The sequence below is a fragment of the Hibiscus syriacus genome, unplaced genomic scaffold (assembly GCF_006381635.1).
Source record: "Hibiscus syriacus cultivar Baekdansim isolate YM2019G1 unplaced genomic scaffold, ASM638163v2 tig00110332_pilon, whole genome shotgun sequence".
Taxonomy (NCBI): Eukaryota; Viridiplantae; Streptophyta; class Magnoliopsida; order Malvales; family Malvaceae; genus Hibiscus; species Hibiscus syriacus.
The window spans coordinates 5,098,900-5,112,686 of NW_024062688.1; the positions used below are offsets into that span (position 1 = coordinate 5,098,900).

The following is a 13,787-nucleotide window of genomic DNA, read 5'->3' on the forward strand; positions in this document are numbered from 1 at the left end:
ATGATCATTTCCTTTTGGAATGTAAGAGGATTAAATAATCCTCTTAAACAAGGCCAAGTCCTTCAAAGGGCAGCCAAGAATAATGTGGATATTTTATGCTTGATGGAAACTCGAGTGAAATTAGAAAAATCAGATGAATTATTAGCTACTACTTTTGAGAATTGGAATGTTCTCACCAACTATGGTTTTGCAGTGAACGATAGGATATGGTTTTTATGGAGGAAAGGTTTGGATTTCTCCTTATGTAAAGCTACGGATCAGAGTATCACTGTCAAAGGTCTGTTTAATGGTGCTCCATTCATTATTACTGCAATCTATGGTAGTAATAATGGCATTATTAGAAGACAAGTTTGGCAAGAACTCCGGCATCTTGATTCTAATTATAGTGACCTTCCTTGGCTCTTGGGAGGTGATTTTAATGTTATCTTGAATAATTATGAAAGTTCTGATCAAGAGCTTACGGGTATGTTCACTTCCTCTGACGTGTTAGAATTTCAGGAAACCATTCAGGATCTACAGTTACAAGATCATCCTTTCTTTGGTCCTACTTTCTCGTGGAGTAACAAACAAAGCGACAATTACCTTGCTCGGAAACTCGACAGAGTTCTCATCAATCCTTTATGGTTCGAATATTTTCCTCATTCCTTTATGGAATTCTTAGCACCTGGTCCTTCTGATCATTGTATGGTAGCGGTTGATCTTCACAAAGAGGCCCATTCAAATAGACCCAAATCGTTCAAATTCTTTAACTGTTGGGCTCTTCATCCAGAATTTCTAAACAATGTTAGTCAATCATGGAATATGGCAACACAAGGTAATCCAATGAAGTCTTTGTTCCTAAAGCTTAAACGTCTCAAAGTTAGCCTTAAACATCTCAATAAAGACCACTTCAGTGACATTTGGGCTAGAACTAGACAAAAAAGAGAAGAACTTGATAGACATCAAATTCTTACCTTAAGAGGTGATGATTCGTTGGAGAAAGAACTCGAGTTGCAACGGGAGTTCAATTCTTTAGCAGAAGCAGAGACCATGTTCTTAAAACAAAAAGCTAAAATGCATTGGCTAAAGGAGGGTGACAAATGTACAAAGTTCTTTCACTCAGTAATTGCTACTAAGAACAAGAGGCATACTATAAGGGTTCCTGTCAACAATCGGGGGGAAAGACTTGAATCATTTGATGAAATGTCCTCGAAAATACTTGAGTTCTTCAAAAATCTTTTAGGCTCCAAGAATCTAGAAGTTAAAGATTGCTTTCCTGCACTTCTTAAAGGTCTTATGCAACCTATCTTATCACTTGTAGACCCTGATGCTCTTGTCAAAGATGTTACTAGTGATGACATTAAAGAGGTTATTTTCAGCCAAGGCAATGACAAGGCTCCCGGACGGTTTTACTTCTCTGTTTTTCAAGAAAGCTTGGCCAGTGGTTGGTAATGATGTTATTAAGGCAATAAAGTACTTATTTCAAGAATCTTTTATTTATTCAACCTTTAATGCAACCACTATTGTTTTAATTCCAAAAAAGCCAAATCCTAGCACTGTTTCTGACTTCATACCCATTTTTTATTGTTCGGTTATTTACAAGACCATTACAAAGATTCTTGTCAATAGAATGACAAATCTGCTGCCAATGATTATAGCTCCTAATCAATATGCTTTTGTCAAAGAAATGAGTATAGTTGATAATACCCTTCTTGCGTAGGAAATTGTTAAAGGATATGGGAGGAAGTTCATATCACCAAGGTGTGCACTGAAAATTGATCTTCAAAAGGCTTTTGACTCCATCAATTGGGAGTTTATTTATGCAATTCTTAAAGCTCTGGATTTACCTTCTAAATTCATCGATTGGATTGTTTCTTGCTTTATGGATGCTAGATATTCCATTGCTCTCAATGGAAGCTTGGTTAGTTTTTTAAGGGTGCAAAGGGAATAAGACAAGGAGACCCGCTTTCCCATATTTATTTGTTCTGGTTATGAATGTGCTCTCTAATATTCTCAATAACGCTGCTTCTAGAGGGATTTTTTCATTCCATCCAAAATGCAAGAAAATAGAACTCACCCACTTGTCATTTGCTGATGACTTATTAATTTTCTGCAAAGGAAACTTTCATTCTGTTTTGGGAGTCATTTCTGTTTTGGACTGTTTTTATGAATATTCAGGGTTGAAGCTCAATGCAGGTAAATCTGAGATCTTCACTGTTGGTATTTCGGCTCATAATCTTGACTCTATCATCAGTTATACTGGTTTCAAACAAGGTAGGCTGCTTATTAGATACCTGGGGGTACCTCTTGTCACCAGAAAGCTTATCGATAAAGATTACCAAGCTCTGCTAGACAATATCAAGAGCAGACTTCACCAATGGTCTAGGAAGAAATTGAGTTATGTAGGAAGGGTTGAGCTTATTAAGACAGTTCTCTACAGCGTTGCTAATTATTGGTGTAGACAACTAGTTTTACCACAGTCCATTATCAAGAAGATTGAGCAATTATGCTCCAGATTTTTCTGGAAAGGATCGGACACTTCGCCTGTCGATGCAAGGGTGAGTTGGGTGAAAATTTGCAAACCGAAATCAAAAGGAGGCTTGGGATTAAAGGATATCAAGTCCTGGAACAACGCCTACCTAATTTTTTTGATCAGGAAATTACTAGTGAGGGAGGGTTCTCTATGGATAGCATGGCTTCATAACTACATAATTAGGCAGCATGATTTCTGGACCATGGAAGAACCGCAAACTGCTAGCTGGAGTTTCAAGCGAATGCTGAAGCTCAGAAATGTCGCTCAAATAGTGAGTGTAATAGCAGTAAAAAACACTAAAGAGATTTGGGAAGAGATCCGTCCTAAAGACACTAAAGTCGCTTGGCATAAACTAGTCTGGTATCCTCTTCATGTCCCGAAGTATATCATAATTTCATGGATGGTTATTTTGGATCGTCTACCACCAAGGACATAATGCAAAGACTTGGTATTATCACCAACGATCTTTGTATGTTCTGCTCGGAAGCAACATAAACTAGGAATCACCTCTTTGCCGAGTGTCCGAAGTCTGCTTCCATTTGGAAATCAATCCTTCAACTTTCTGGTTTGAACAGACAATTCTCGGACTGGACTAATTTGTTGGAATGGGCTACCTCTACATGGAAAGGTAAATCTATGTTGTCTTGCATTCTAAAGCTCTCATGGAACGCCTTTAATTACACCATTTGGGAGGAACGAAATCGTAGGATTTTTAAAGGAATTTGCAGAACCGAAACAGATATTATAAAAGCTATTAAGGAGATGGTAAGAACTACTTTATGTAATAGAAACTTCAATAGATTTGATAGCAGAAACATAGCTTTATGTAATCATTGGGAAATAGCCTAGTTTTGTTGTAATCTGCTCCCTTTCTTGTTCCTTTGTTTGAACTGTTATTTGTAAGCAGCTTGCTGCTATTTTTGGGTAATAAAATCTTGATTTATCCAAAACAAAGAAATACGATAGTGAACAAATTGGAAATGGTTAACAAGAATTTCCACATCAAGAAAGTCGTTCCAACAAAGTCAAATACCACCAGAAAACCCAGCTACTTCATCGCTATGAGAGTTTGGAAAATTGAGAGCTTTGATGACAAAGTCGGCACGAGCACCACTGATGCGAGGCTCCACAAAACTAATAAAATCAGGATGATAGTCCAAAATATATTGGCGAGCAGTTGTAACAAATTTTGAGTTTCCATAACCCTGAACATTCTAACATAATAGGTTAAAGTCCATTAAAATAAACTTAAAAAAGGAGGCCACACCATCATTTATTGACGCGAAGGGGTCACGGTCGTAGCAACCGGGTCAACATTCATAGCAGCTGAGGCAAGGTTCGGGGCATTTAGATCAATCATCGATGGAGAAGTAGCATGAGAAGAGGGGTTCGGTGGTTCACTAGGAGAAGGTCGATACTTAGCAACCATATTTAGATCAATCAACTTGTAGCGTTGATCGTTAGTTAACTAACTATTTTCATTTAATCAAGCGTATTTTATCCCAAAATGAAACGTGAGGATGCTTCAAAACAATGTGGGCCAAGATAACCATTTATCAAACATAAGAGACTAATTTTATCATTATATCAACTATTTCGAAACCTAAGAACAAAAACCTTGAAAGTATGTTGATTCTTTAGTAGTACATAAAGAATTATTAACCCAATATTCTTAACAACACATCATGATTAGAGTTTAATATTACATATTTTTATTATTATTTACTTTTCATTTATCGCTTGGATATTATTGATTTATCTTTATTTTGAGTTTATTTTGGATAGGAACTTCGTTGGATTAATTAGCCTAAAAACTAGTAGATTTCGACAGTTCATTCAACATCATATAGAAGATAAGCATAATTTCCTTGAATATTTAATTTGAAATTTACATGGGAACATGTTATCTAGAAGATGAAGAAGAATTCAACCAGAAGACTTAATATTTATATTTGTGATAAACCTTTTTAATTTAGGATTTTTAGTTTGATTGTTCTATTATTATTTTATTTAAGAATTAGTTATTTTATTAGAAGCCTTATTAAGATTTTTAGTTTGATTATTTTAGGAATTAATTATTTTATTTACTTAGAACTATAGGGTTATAAATACCCTTAGGTTCAACAGTTGAAACTCATATTGAAATTTATTTCTCTTAGTTATTTATTGAAGTTCTACTTTTCTTTCATCTCCGTCTCCATCTTTTTTCCTTTTTCTTTTCTTTTCACAATGCTAAGTATGATTCAATCCATGCATGGCTAAACTTCTACTTAGTCAAAGTTTTTTTTTGCGAAACTCAATTACATTCGTGAGAATTGAATCTTGATCTTCATACAATCAGATCATATTCTTGATTATTTGGAAACTGGAAGCGACAATCGGTCATTCTCTTAAAAGTTATTACATCTTCAACTCAAAAGGTGCAATTTGATTTGAAGATTGTTTTGCTTGAAGTTTGGAAGTCGGATCGTTGGTCGTAATTCGGCTTCCTGTGAACAAAATTAGCGGCGATCTGTTAAGGGGAATCAAGATCAAGTTCGATTCTCGGTGACACACTATAACCATAATTTAAAGTTATTTTGGATCTAACGGCGATAGACGTGGCTAGACCAACAAAAATCGGATTTCGAAGATAGACTTGGAAATTTCGATTAACCGGATATAAGAGTTAGCTATAGGAGTTGGGCCTTGTTGACTGTAGCTGACATACTTTTATTTCGATGACCGATCGAAATTGAGGCTAAGCAAAACCTGAGACTATATCATATTTAATGAATTTTTCTGCTTTATTTATTTTGTCATTATTATTTTTATTCAATATTTATTTATTTATTTTATTCATTAATTTTAACTCCCCTTTTAATTTCTTGTAGTTAATTCAATCCCGGAAACAACATTATCAAACTTCCTATAATCTTTGTGGATCGACCTTCTCTATATTACTTTATTTATTTATTTAAGAATCAGGAATTATTTTTATATGGTAAATTCGACATTTATCACATCATATCTTAATAACATTTAACGTGGTCAATACAATTGAAAGTAGTTGGAAAGCAAAAGATTTAATCAGAATGTTCTAAAATTTTAAAATCAATTTAGAAATCGTTTGGGGACGTCTATTGCAATTTGTCCCCAAAAGGGAATTGACTGTGCTGCAGCAGCCAGGGAGGCAATATTCAACGCTGCAAAGGAATTTAATTTAAGATGAAATCGAAAGGTGTGAGGCTGCGCGTGGAGTGACGCCAAAATTCGCGGCTTTTCATTTCCGTTTCAATTAATTTTGGAATATTTCTTCTCTATTATTCCATCGTTTTCGCATTTTTTCATTTTTTATTCTGTGATTTCTTTCTTTTCAATTTCACATTCATTTGATCATAAAACCAAACCCTTCCTGTTCTTTCTCGCATTTCTTTTGAATTTTTATTTTTTCAAGAAATAATAATAATCTCTGCAAAATTCTGTTTCATGATCGGCAATGGTGAAGGAGACTGAATTCTACGATATCTTAGGTGTCAGCCCTTCTGCTACAGAGTCCGAAATCAAGAAAGCTTATTATATAAGGTTTAATCTAATTTCCCTTTTCTTCCGTTTTCATAATCTGTTTGAATTGGGTCGTTTTTTTCAGGATTATACAATTTTCGAATTCAATCTGATTGTAATAATCACAGTTTCTTTTATTTATGGAATGTTGATCAATTCAAGTTACCCTGTTTCCTTTACAATTTTCTAATTTCATATTCTTGGGAACTTTGAGGAATCAAATTCAAAATCTGGGTCTAGATTTATTCTGGGTTTGCTTATTTAATGCGTATAAAGATTGATTCTGATAATAGATTGTGACCTTAAATGAAAAAAAAGATAAACAATTTCAATTTCTTTATTTATGCAGGCAAGAAAAGTGCATCCGGATAAAAACCCAAATGATCCTCAAGCAGCTGAGAAATTTCAGGCAAGCCGTTACATTTTTATTTCTGATGCCATTTGTGATTATTTGATGTTCTCTTTAATTAAGTCTATATCATCAAATCCTTTGAACATTGTAAGTGTTGAGGTGCAAACTGCTTGGATCTCGACCTTGGTATTTGAATTATTATTTGAGAATTTTTGTTTTTCTTAAGTTCTATTCAGGTGTTGGGAGAGGCTTACCAAGTATTAAGTGATGCGAAACAGCGGCAAGCATATGATGCTCATGGGAAGTCAGGAATCTCCACGTTAGTTTCCTACTCTTACTCTATGAATATATCAATTTTCAAGGCTCATTCACATTTTTAAAAATTGAAAGGAATATTGTATTCTCCCATTCTATTTATTTGATGGCTATTTTTTTTGGCAGTGAGGCAATTATTGATCCTGCAGCGATATTTGCAATGCTTTTTGGTAGTGAACTTTTCGAGGAATATATAGGAAAACTTGCTATGGCATCAGTGGCCTCACTAGACATTTTCACTGAAGGGGAGCAGTTTGATGCTAAAAAATTGCAGGAAAAAATGAGGGTAAAAATTCTTATCTATGTATGTAGATGATAGACCTTTTTTACTCAGATTTTGATTTTGACTATGAGTGATTGCAGGCAAAAGAGATCATTAATTCAGTAAACAGTGAATTGTCTTTTGCCTTGGTTGTAATCCTCAATTGTTGAATATAGAGTTGAAATTCGTTTTACAAATATATGGCAGTTTTCAAAACTGACTCGCAGTACACACACCTGGATTAGGCATGATAATCTTAGCGGGATCAAGTACTTTATGAAAGAAAAATGGTTCAAATCTGATGCAGGACTACAATTGGATGTTATACGGGGGACAAATAAGTTGTTAGAAATTTGGTACAAGGTTTATGGAATTTTAGGAGTGACAATCAAACTATTAATAGAAACATTTAATTTGGTGAAGCGAGCAGTTTGATTTTTTTTAAATGGTTTACAAAGGGTGTGTGACATGTATCATACCTCCGTCAAAGAATACCTGGTTAGTTTAGTGTTGTAGATATGGGCAAACTAATTTTGACTTCACAAGTTTTCTAAATCCACCCGATGTTTCAAGGTAACACATACATCCATTTTGTGTCTTGTGTTTTATATATACATTGGGACTGGGTCCTAATTATTTCATGAAAAGGAAAACAGGCTTGATATCCCAAGGGATCTAGGTGATGGTCCCTTTTCTTCCCCCCCCCCCCCCCCATATTCCAATTTTAAAAGAGAAAGGAAGGGGTGCTTATTATTTTATTATCACATTCTCTACCTTTTGTCAATTTTAAATGATAATAAAATTGATTGCTTGATAATAAAAAACTTTTGGGTTTTGATCACAAGGTGCTACTAAATTTTACAAGAGGTCACTATTCGTAGGGTTACTTCCAACTTTTGTTCTTGATCTCCTTACATGGTTTTCTCAAAGACAACAAAAAAATTTATTGGAGTTTTAAGTTAATTTTGTTCTGTATTCTATGTAGTTTTAGCATGTATGAGGTAATGAATTTCTTTCATTAGGAATGGACCTAGGATCAAACATTGGGAGTTGCCAAATTGCTTAAGGCCAAAACTTTGGGGTTGGGGCAAGGCTTAATTTGATTAAGATCTAAATTGACAGGGGCCTAAAATTCCATTAGACCATTTTTTGGCGGGGAGGGTCCTCCCAACCTGTATATAGTTTCGTCCCTGTCTTTCAGTTATAAGAAATGATTTATTTGCCTCTATTCCCTTTTACATGTGAAATTGATCAACTTAAAGTGGATAAAATACTCTCAGTACAATGATGAAACTTTGGTTTGATGGTATTCTTTCTTTTTGATTAACTTCAGTAGATAAATTATTCATTAATATCATCCTTTGGCCCTCATTACTTTCTTCCTATAAAATTTTGTTGTTCCAAGTATTGTAGCACCAGTGGAAATTAGAACAAAATTCTTTTAACCAGTGGTATGAGTATTTTCTGTTGCTTGCATCTTTTCATTGTATTAGAGGTTCTAAATCATTTTTTAATGTAAATGCATTTGTCTACAGGCTGTTCAGAAGGAAAGAGAAAGAGAAGCTTGCACAATTATTGAAAGATCGACTAAACCAATATGTGCAAGGAAACAAAGAGGATTTTGTGAAGCATGCAGAAGCTGAAGTATTAAGGCTCTCTAGTGCTGGTACTATTATCTTCTCTAGAAATGATGCATAAGAGTGAGAGGAAATTGAAAATCCTTTCCATCTTCTTGGATGAATTACTGCCAGTAATCATATTCACGATTTTTCGGCACTCATGATTTGACATTCTGAAATATTACATGAACTGCCTAAGTAGGATTTCAGAAATACCAATTGAAGACAAAATTGAACTGTCATATGCTTTTGAAAAAACAAAAGCGACCTTCTGACATCTATTACATTTGAAACTTGCATTGGGGTTCCATCTTTTTTCTCCTCAAATGGTAGATTATAAAATCTGAGGATGTAATCTAGTCCGGGATCTGAAAAGCACTTATATATATTGTTTTTCTTGTATATCTATTTTCCAGCAATCTTAATTTGGGATAAGTATATCTCTTTGTATTTCTTGTTCCCTCATCTTAATCATCATTATCATTATTTATTTGAGTTGTAATAGATTTGTTGTATATGTTTACAGTTATGGTGTTGATATGTTGAATACAATTGGTTACATCTATTCAAGACAAGCAGCAAAAGAACTTGGGAAGAAAGCGATATACTTGGGTGTCCATTCGCGTGAGTGGTTAGGGTTAAAGGTCACTTTATTAAATCCCAAGTAACTGCTGCAACAGGTTAGTAAATACTGCAAACTTCAATGGTTTGTACTTTGTACACAACAATTATGATTTGTTGTTAATTAAACTGACTTTACTGGTAACTTAAAGGGTGGGTCATTCATTCTATACTTACAAAGGATAAATCAGTTGTGCTGTTAGTGTTTCTTAGAAAGAAGATCCTTTCCAGGAAGAATTGTTCCATTGAATTATTTTTCCCCCCTTGTTGGGGTAGGTGCAATTGCTTTGCTTCAGCTGCAGGAGGACATGAAGAAGCAGCTTAGCGCAGAAGGAAATTACAGTGAGCAGGAGCTCGAGGAGTATATGCAATCTCACAAGAAGCTGATGATTGATTCATTATGGAAGCTTAATGTAGCTGACATAGAAGCTACTATTTCTCATGTTTGCGAAATGGTTGTTTCATCAGTCTCTTCTTTCATGGCTGTTCAATGATGATGGTTTTGATAGTTGTATTTTTCCTGTAATCTATTAAATCCTTGTTTTAGGTTCTCCAAGATAATACTTGCAAGAGGGAAGAGCTTCGAGCACGAGCAAAAGGGTTGAAAACTCTTGGTAAAATCTTTGAGGTAAGTATGTGTGATTTTTTCATGCTTTCTGTCCATTTTTTTCATCTCTTTTCCCTCTTATATCTTCTTTAACTATCCTGAGCTTTCTTGGAATGCGGATATAGAGGGTCAAGCCAGCAAATGGAATGAAAGTGATCCCATGCTGAGCAGTAATGTTAGATTGGATGGAATTGAACCAAGTCATAACAGCAATCCTCCAGATGGATCGACAAAGTCCCCAACCAAGGACAACTTGTCTCATTCTCCATTCACATCACAGCCGCAAGTATGGTTATTAAGCTGATTGATAAATTTTATCCATGTGACAGCTACAGATCCTTTTTCCAGACTCCATTGTGTAGCACTATTAACCGTTCATGATTAGCTGTTCCGTAACTGAGATATGGTTCTGCTCAATCGTTGTGTATATTCTGACCTGAAACAATTTGACATTGTAGAGCCCGTATGTGGAGGCCCCTAGTGTCGCTGATGGTCAATTTCCAAGGCCAACAGCACCACCTGGTGCACAAAAACACCCTTGAGAGACACTCAATTCGTAACGGTATATGTTTGTATTGTACAGCATTCATTTGTATCAATATTATGGGTGCAGCTCCAGCCAGAGAAGGTAATTTTTACGTATTTGTGTTCGAGTGATTTGAAGAGCACGTCCTACCCCATAGTGAGCATGCGTTTAACTCCTCTGACCGATTAGATTTGTAATATATCGTATAAAATGATATGTAATATTTTCGTTGTCATAGGCTGACTGAGATTGCCTACCTTGTTTTGGCATTTGTGTTTTGGTTTCACATGTATATCAATGATGCGAATACTCCCAGTGATTGTAGCATACGATTCTCATGGATGGGTATATTCAATTATTTTTAGAAGAAATTTATATTTTAATATTTGTGTCTAGATATGCGTCTAACCGAAGTGTTGGACATATTGCTGGTGTGCCGATCCGCAAATCATTCGGTTTTTCTGCATTTTCCCCATCAATCTAAGAGCGCTATTAACCTCAGAATGTTAACAATGAGAGTGGTCCAAGTGATGGTGAGGGCTCCTTGGTCATTTAGTAGGCGAGAAACGAAGGGTGTTGGGTGAGAGGAGAAGAGTGGTTTTGAAATTAAATGCAGAAGAAACAAAAATTATAGAAAGGGCAGCATTAAGTTCTAAATGGATTTATTTTCATATGGCATGGAGCATATTTAATACATATAAACTATATTATAAATGTGTATTTGGTGTGTGAATTATTTGGTCTAACACAATAAAAAAGAAAGTAATAACACGAATTTTATAATTTTTAGGGTCGAATCAACGTTTAACGTCTAAATTGACAACTAGTTCAAGTAGCAACATTTAGTCTAATTACTCTATTATGTATTTATCATCCAAATAAAATTTAGGGTGAAATTCGTGAGTAATCACTTTCGTTTAAGTTTTGTACATTTTTTCTCATTTAATTCAAAAAACATAATATTTGGTCACTTTTATTTTATTTAATTAAGATTTTATCAATTTTGTTTAATTAGGATGTGGTCACTAAGGGTTAACATTCGTTAGACCTTTAACGTATTATTGACATGGCACAATGAATTTAAAAAATTAGAAAGGGTAAACTATACAAATGGTCACTAATGTTTGTGTAAGTTTTTATTTTCCCCACTAAGTTTTGAAACTAACAAATCGGTCACTAAAACAACCATTGAACAATGATTTTATATCTAATTTATTCCAAAAGCTTTCTAATTTTTTGTTTATCATTCGAAATATTCGATTAATTCATGTTCAAAAAATTACTTTCTAAGTTTCATCTTTAAAATTTAAAAAGTATATATATATATATATATATATATATATATATGAAAAAATCAGGAAAAAATTGGGGTAAATTAGATGTAGCATCATTGTTTAGGACCTATTTGATGTTTTATTGACTAATTTGTTACTTTTAAAATTTTAGAGGGGAAAATAAAAACTTACTCAAATATTAATGACCATTTGTATAGTTTACCCTTTTTAATTTTATATATTCACATCAATTCATTAAATGTCTAACGATATTTAACCCTTAATGATTACGTCTTAATTAAATAAAAAAATCAAATATTATATATTAACATTTAACCCTTAATAACTACGTCTTAATTAAATAAAAACAAAAAATGACCAAATATTATATATTTTAAATTCAATGAAAAAATGTACAAAATTTGAAAGAAAGTGCCTTAAAATTTGAAGCAAAATAAAATAGAATAATGATACAGTTGCAAATATATTAAATTCACTCAAAATAGTTTTTTTTTTTACATAAATATATCTTTTTATTTAATTAAATAATAAATTAGTATATATTTCTAATTATTTATAAAAAAAATCAAACTTATTTTTGTCATGTAAGCACAACGAATTAGCACATATCTCTCACCCCTTATTTCTCCCGGCTGACGACGGACCTTTCTTGATGATCATTTCACCTAAAATCCTTTCAGGCTTTTTATTTGATCTCCCAAATTGATTGTTAGATGAAACTCATTTTAAACTATGTTGTCCATCTACTCTAGGATTATAAACGATTCGGTTCGAGTTCTAGTATCGTTAGGTTCAACTTAGAAAGTTTAAATTTGAGCTCATCCCGACTTGGAAGTTCAGGAATTTAAAATTATCAAGTTCGAATCGAACTCAAAATAAAAAATTGAAACTCGACTCACACTCGAAAAAACTTGAATTTGAAATATTCCTATAATTAATTCGATTGAAACTAGAACTCATGCTTGAATCTGAACCTTTAAATAGATGAAAACCTTTTATTATATTTTTAAAAAATAACATATAAATGTTAATATTATTAATAAAAAAATTATAAAAATCATAATATTTTCGGTTAGACGCAACCTAAAACGTTAACTTTTTCTTAATATTTTTCATTTCAAAAACATTCTTTATAACATTTTCGGTTCAAGTTAATATTTTAGATTGCGTCCAATCGAAAATATTATGATTTTTTTATAACATTTTCGATCGCGCCAATTTTTTTGTCATTCCTTAGCCTTAAATTAGATTGTTGTATAGCATAATTACCCGACATGATGTGAATTTTTTTTCTAAGGTGATGATATAACATGTTTTCTCATTCAAGATAAAGATGTGACATATGTCATATCACTTAAGATGTTAATATGATATATACTATGTCACTTAAGTTGATGACATAATATATGTCACGTCATATAAGATGATGATATGATATGTATTATATTGCATAATATGATAATGTGACATGTAACACGTTAATAATAAAACACATAAAATATCATGTCAATAATATTCATTAATCGTTAGTCAACTAAAATTTTCATCCGACAAAAATAATTTATCCAAAAATTGAACATTAAGAATTAAAATATTTCTCAAAAAATACATAGGCTAAAGTAATCATTTTAATAAATGTTAAGGATTGTTTTTAACATTCTACCTTATTTATTTTTATATTATTTTCAATAAGATAAAAGAGAAAGGTAATTAGAGGAGTTATCATAAATTATGAAATAAATCGTACTTACTTGCCAATGGGGTATAATTGACACATAAGATAATAGTGTCACTTGTCAACGGATGTAACATGATATAATTTAAATATAGCTTGGTCTTCATCTCAAATGTAACTTTGTTGTCAATGAAGTGTAACATAATATGATTTAAATATAACTTTGTCACTTATTATTTTCATTAAGTAGATTCAATGATCAAATATTATCTTTTTAAGAAATTTAAGTTCGAACAATTGCATCTTTAGAGTATAGGTATGTTATTAACTATAAACAAGTAATATATTGTAATCACCCAAACTATTAAAAGATAATTTTTATTCAAAATCTTTCTTGTTCATTAATACATATACACCCCGTAGACAACTGTTGTAATCCGATACCTTTAAGAAGAATAAT

General features: G+C 32.9%; 2 protein-coding genes across 2 annotated transcripts; both read left to right on the forward strand.

The window, feature by feature from the left end:
• LOC120119988 lies at window positions 1-2,948 on the forward strand. Its single transcript, XM_039139763.1, has 2 exons — window positions 1-1,423; window positions 2,158-2,948. The coding sequence occupies exons 1-2, from the start codon at window positions 1-3 to the stop codon at window positions 2,946-2,948; spliced, it is 2,214 nt and encodes a 737-aa protein (XP_038995694.1).
• Window positions 2,949-5,860: 2,912 nt separating this feature from the next.
• Window positions 5,861-10,602, forward strand: LOC120119520 (chaperone protein dnaJ 10-like). Its single transcript, XM_039139338.1, is given in 12 exon segments — window positions 5,861-6,075; window positions 6,403-6,464; window positions 6,644-6,726; window positions 6,849-7,008; window positions 8,520-8,540; window positions 8,542-8,648; window positions 9,127-9,233; window positions 9,236-9,283; window positions 9,501-9,679; window positions 9,772-9,852; window positions 9,957-10,109; window positions 10,288-10,602. Coding segments are annotated over 11 exon segments (975 nt in total). The 5' UTR covers window positions 5,861-5,990; the 3' UTR covers window positions 9,999-10,109; window positions 10,288-10,602.
• Window positions 10,603-13,787: the final 3,185 nt, after the last annotated feature.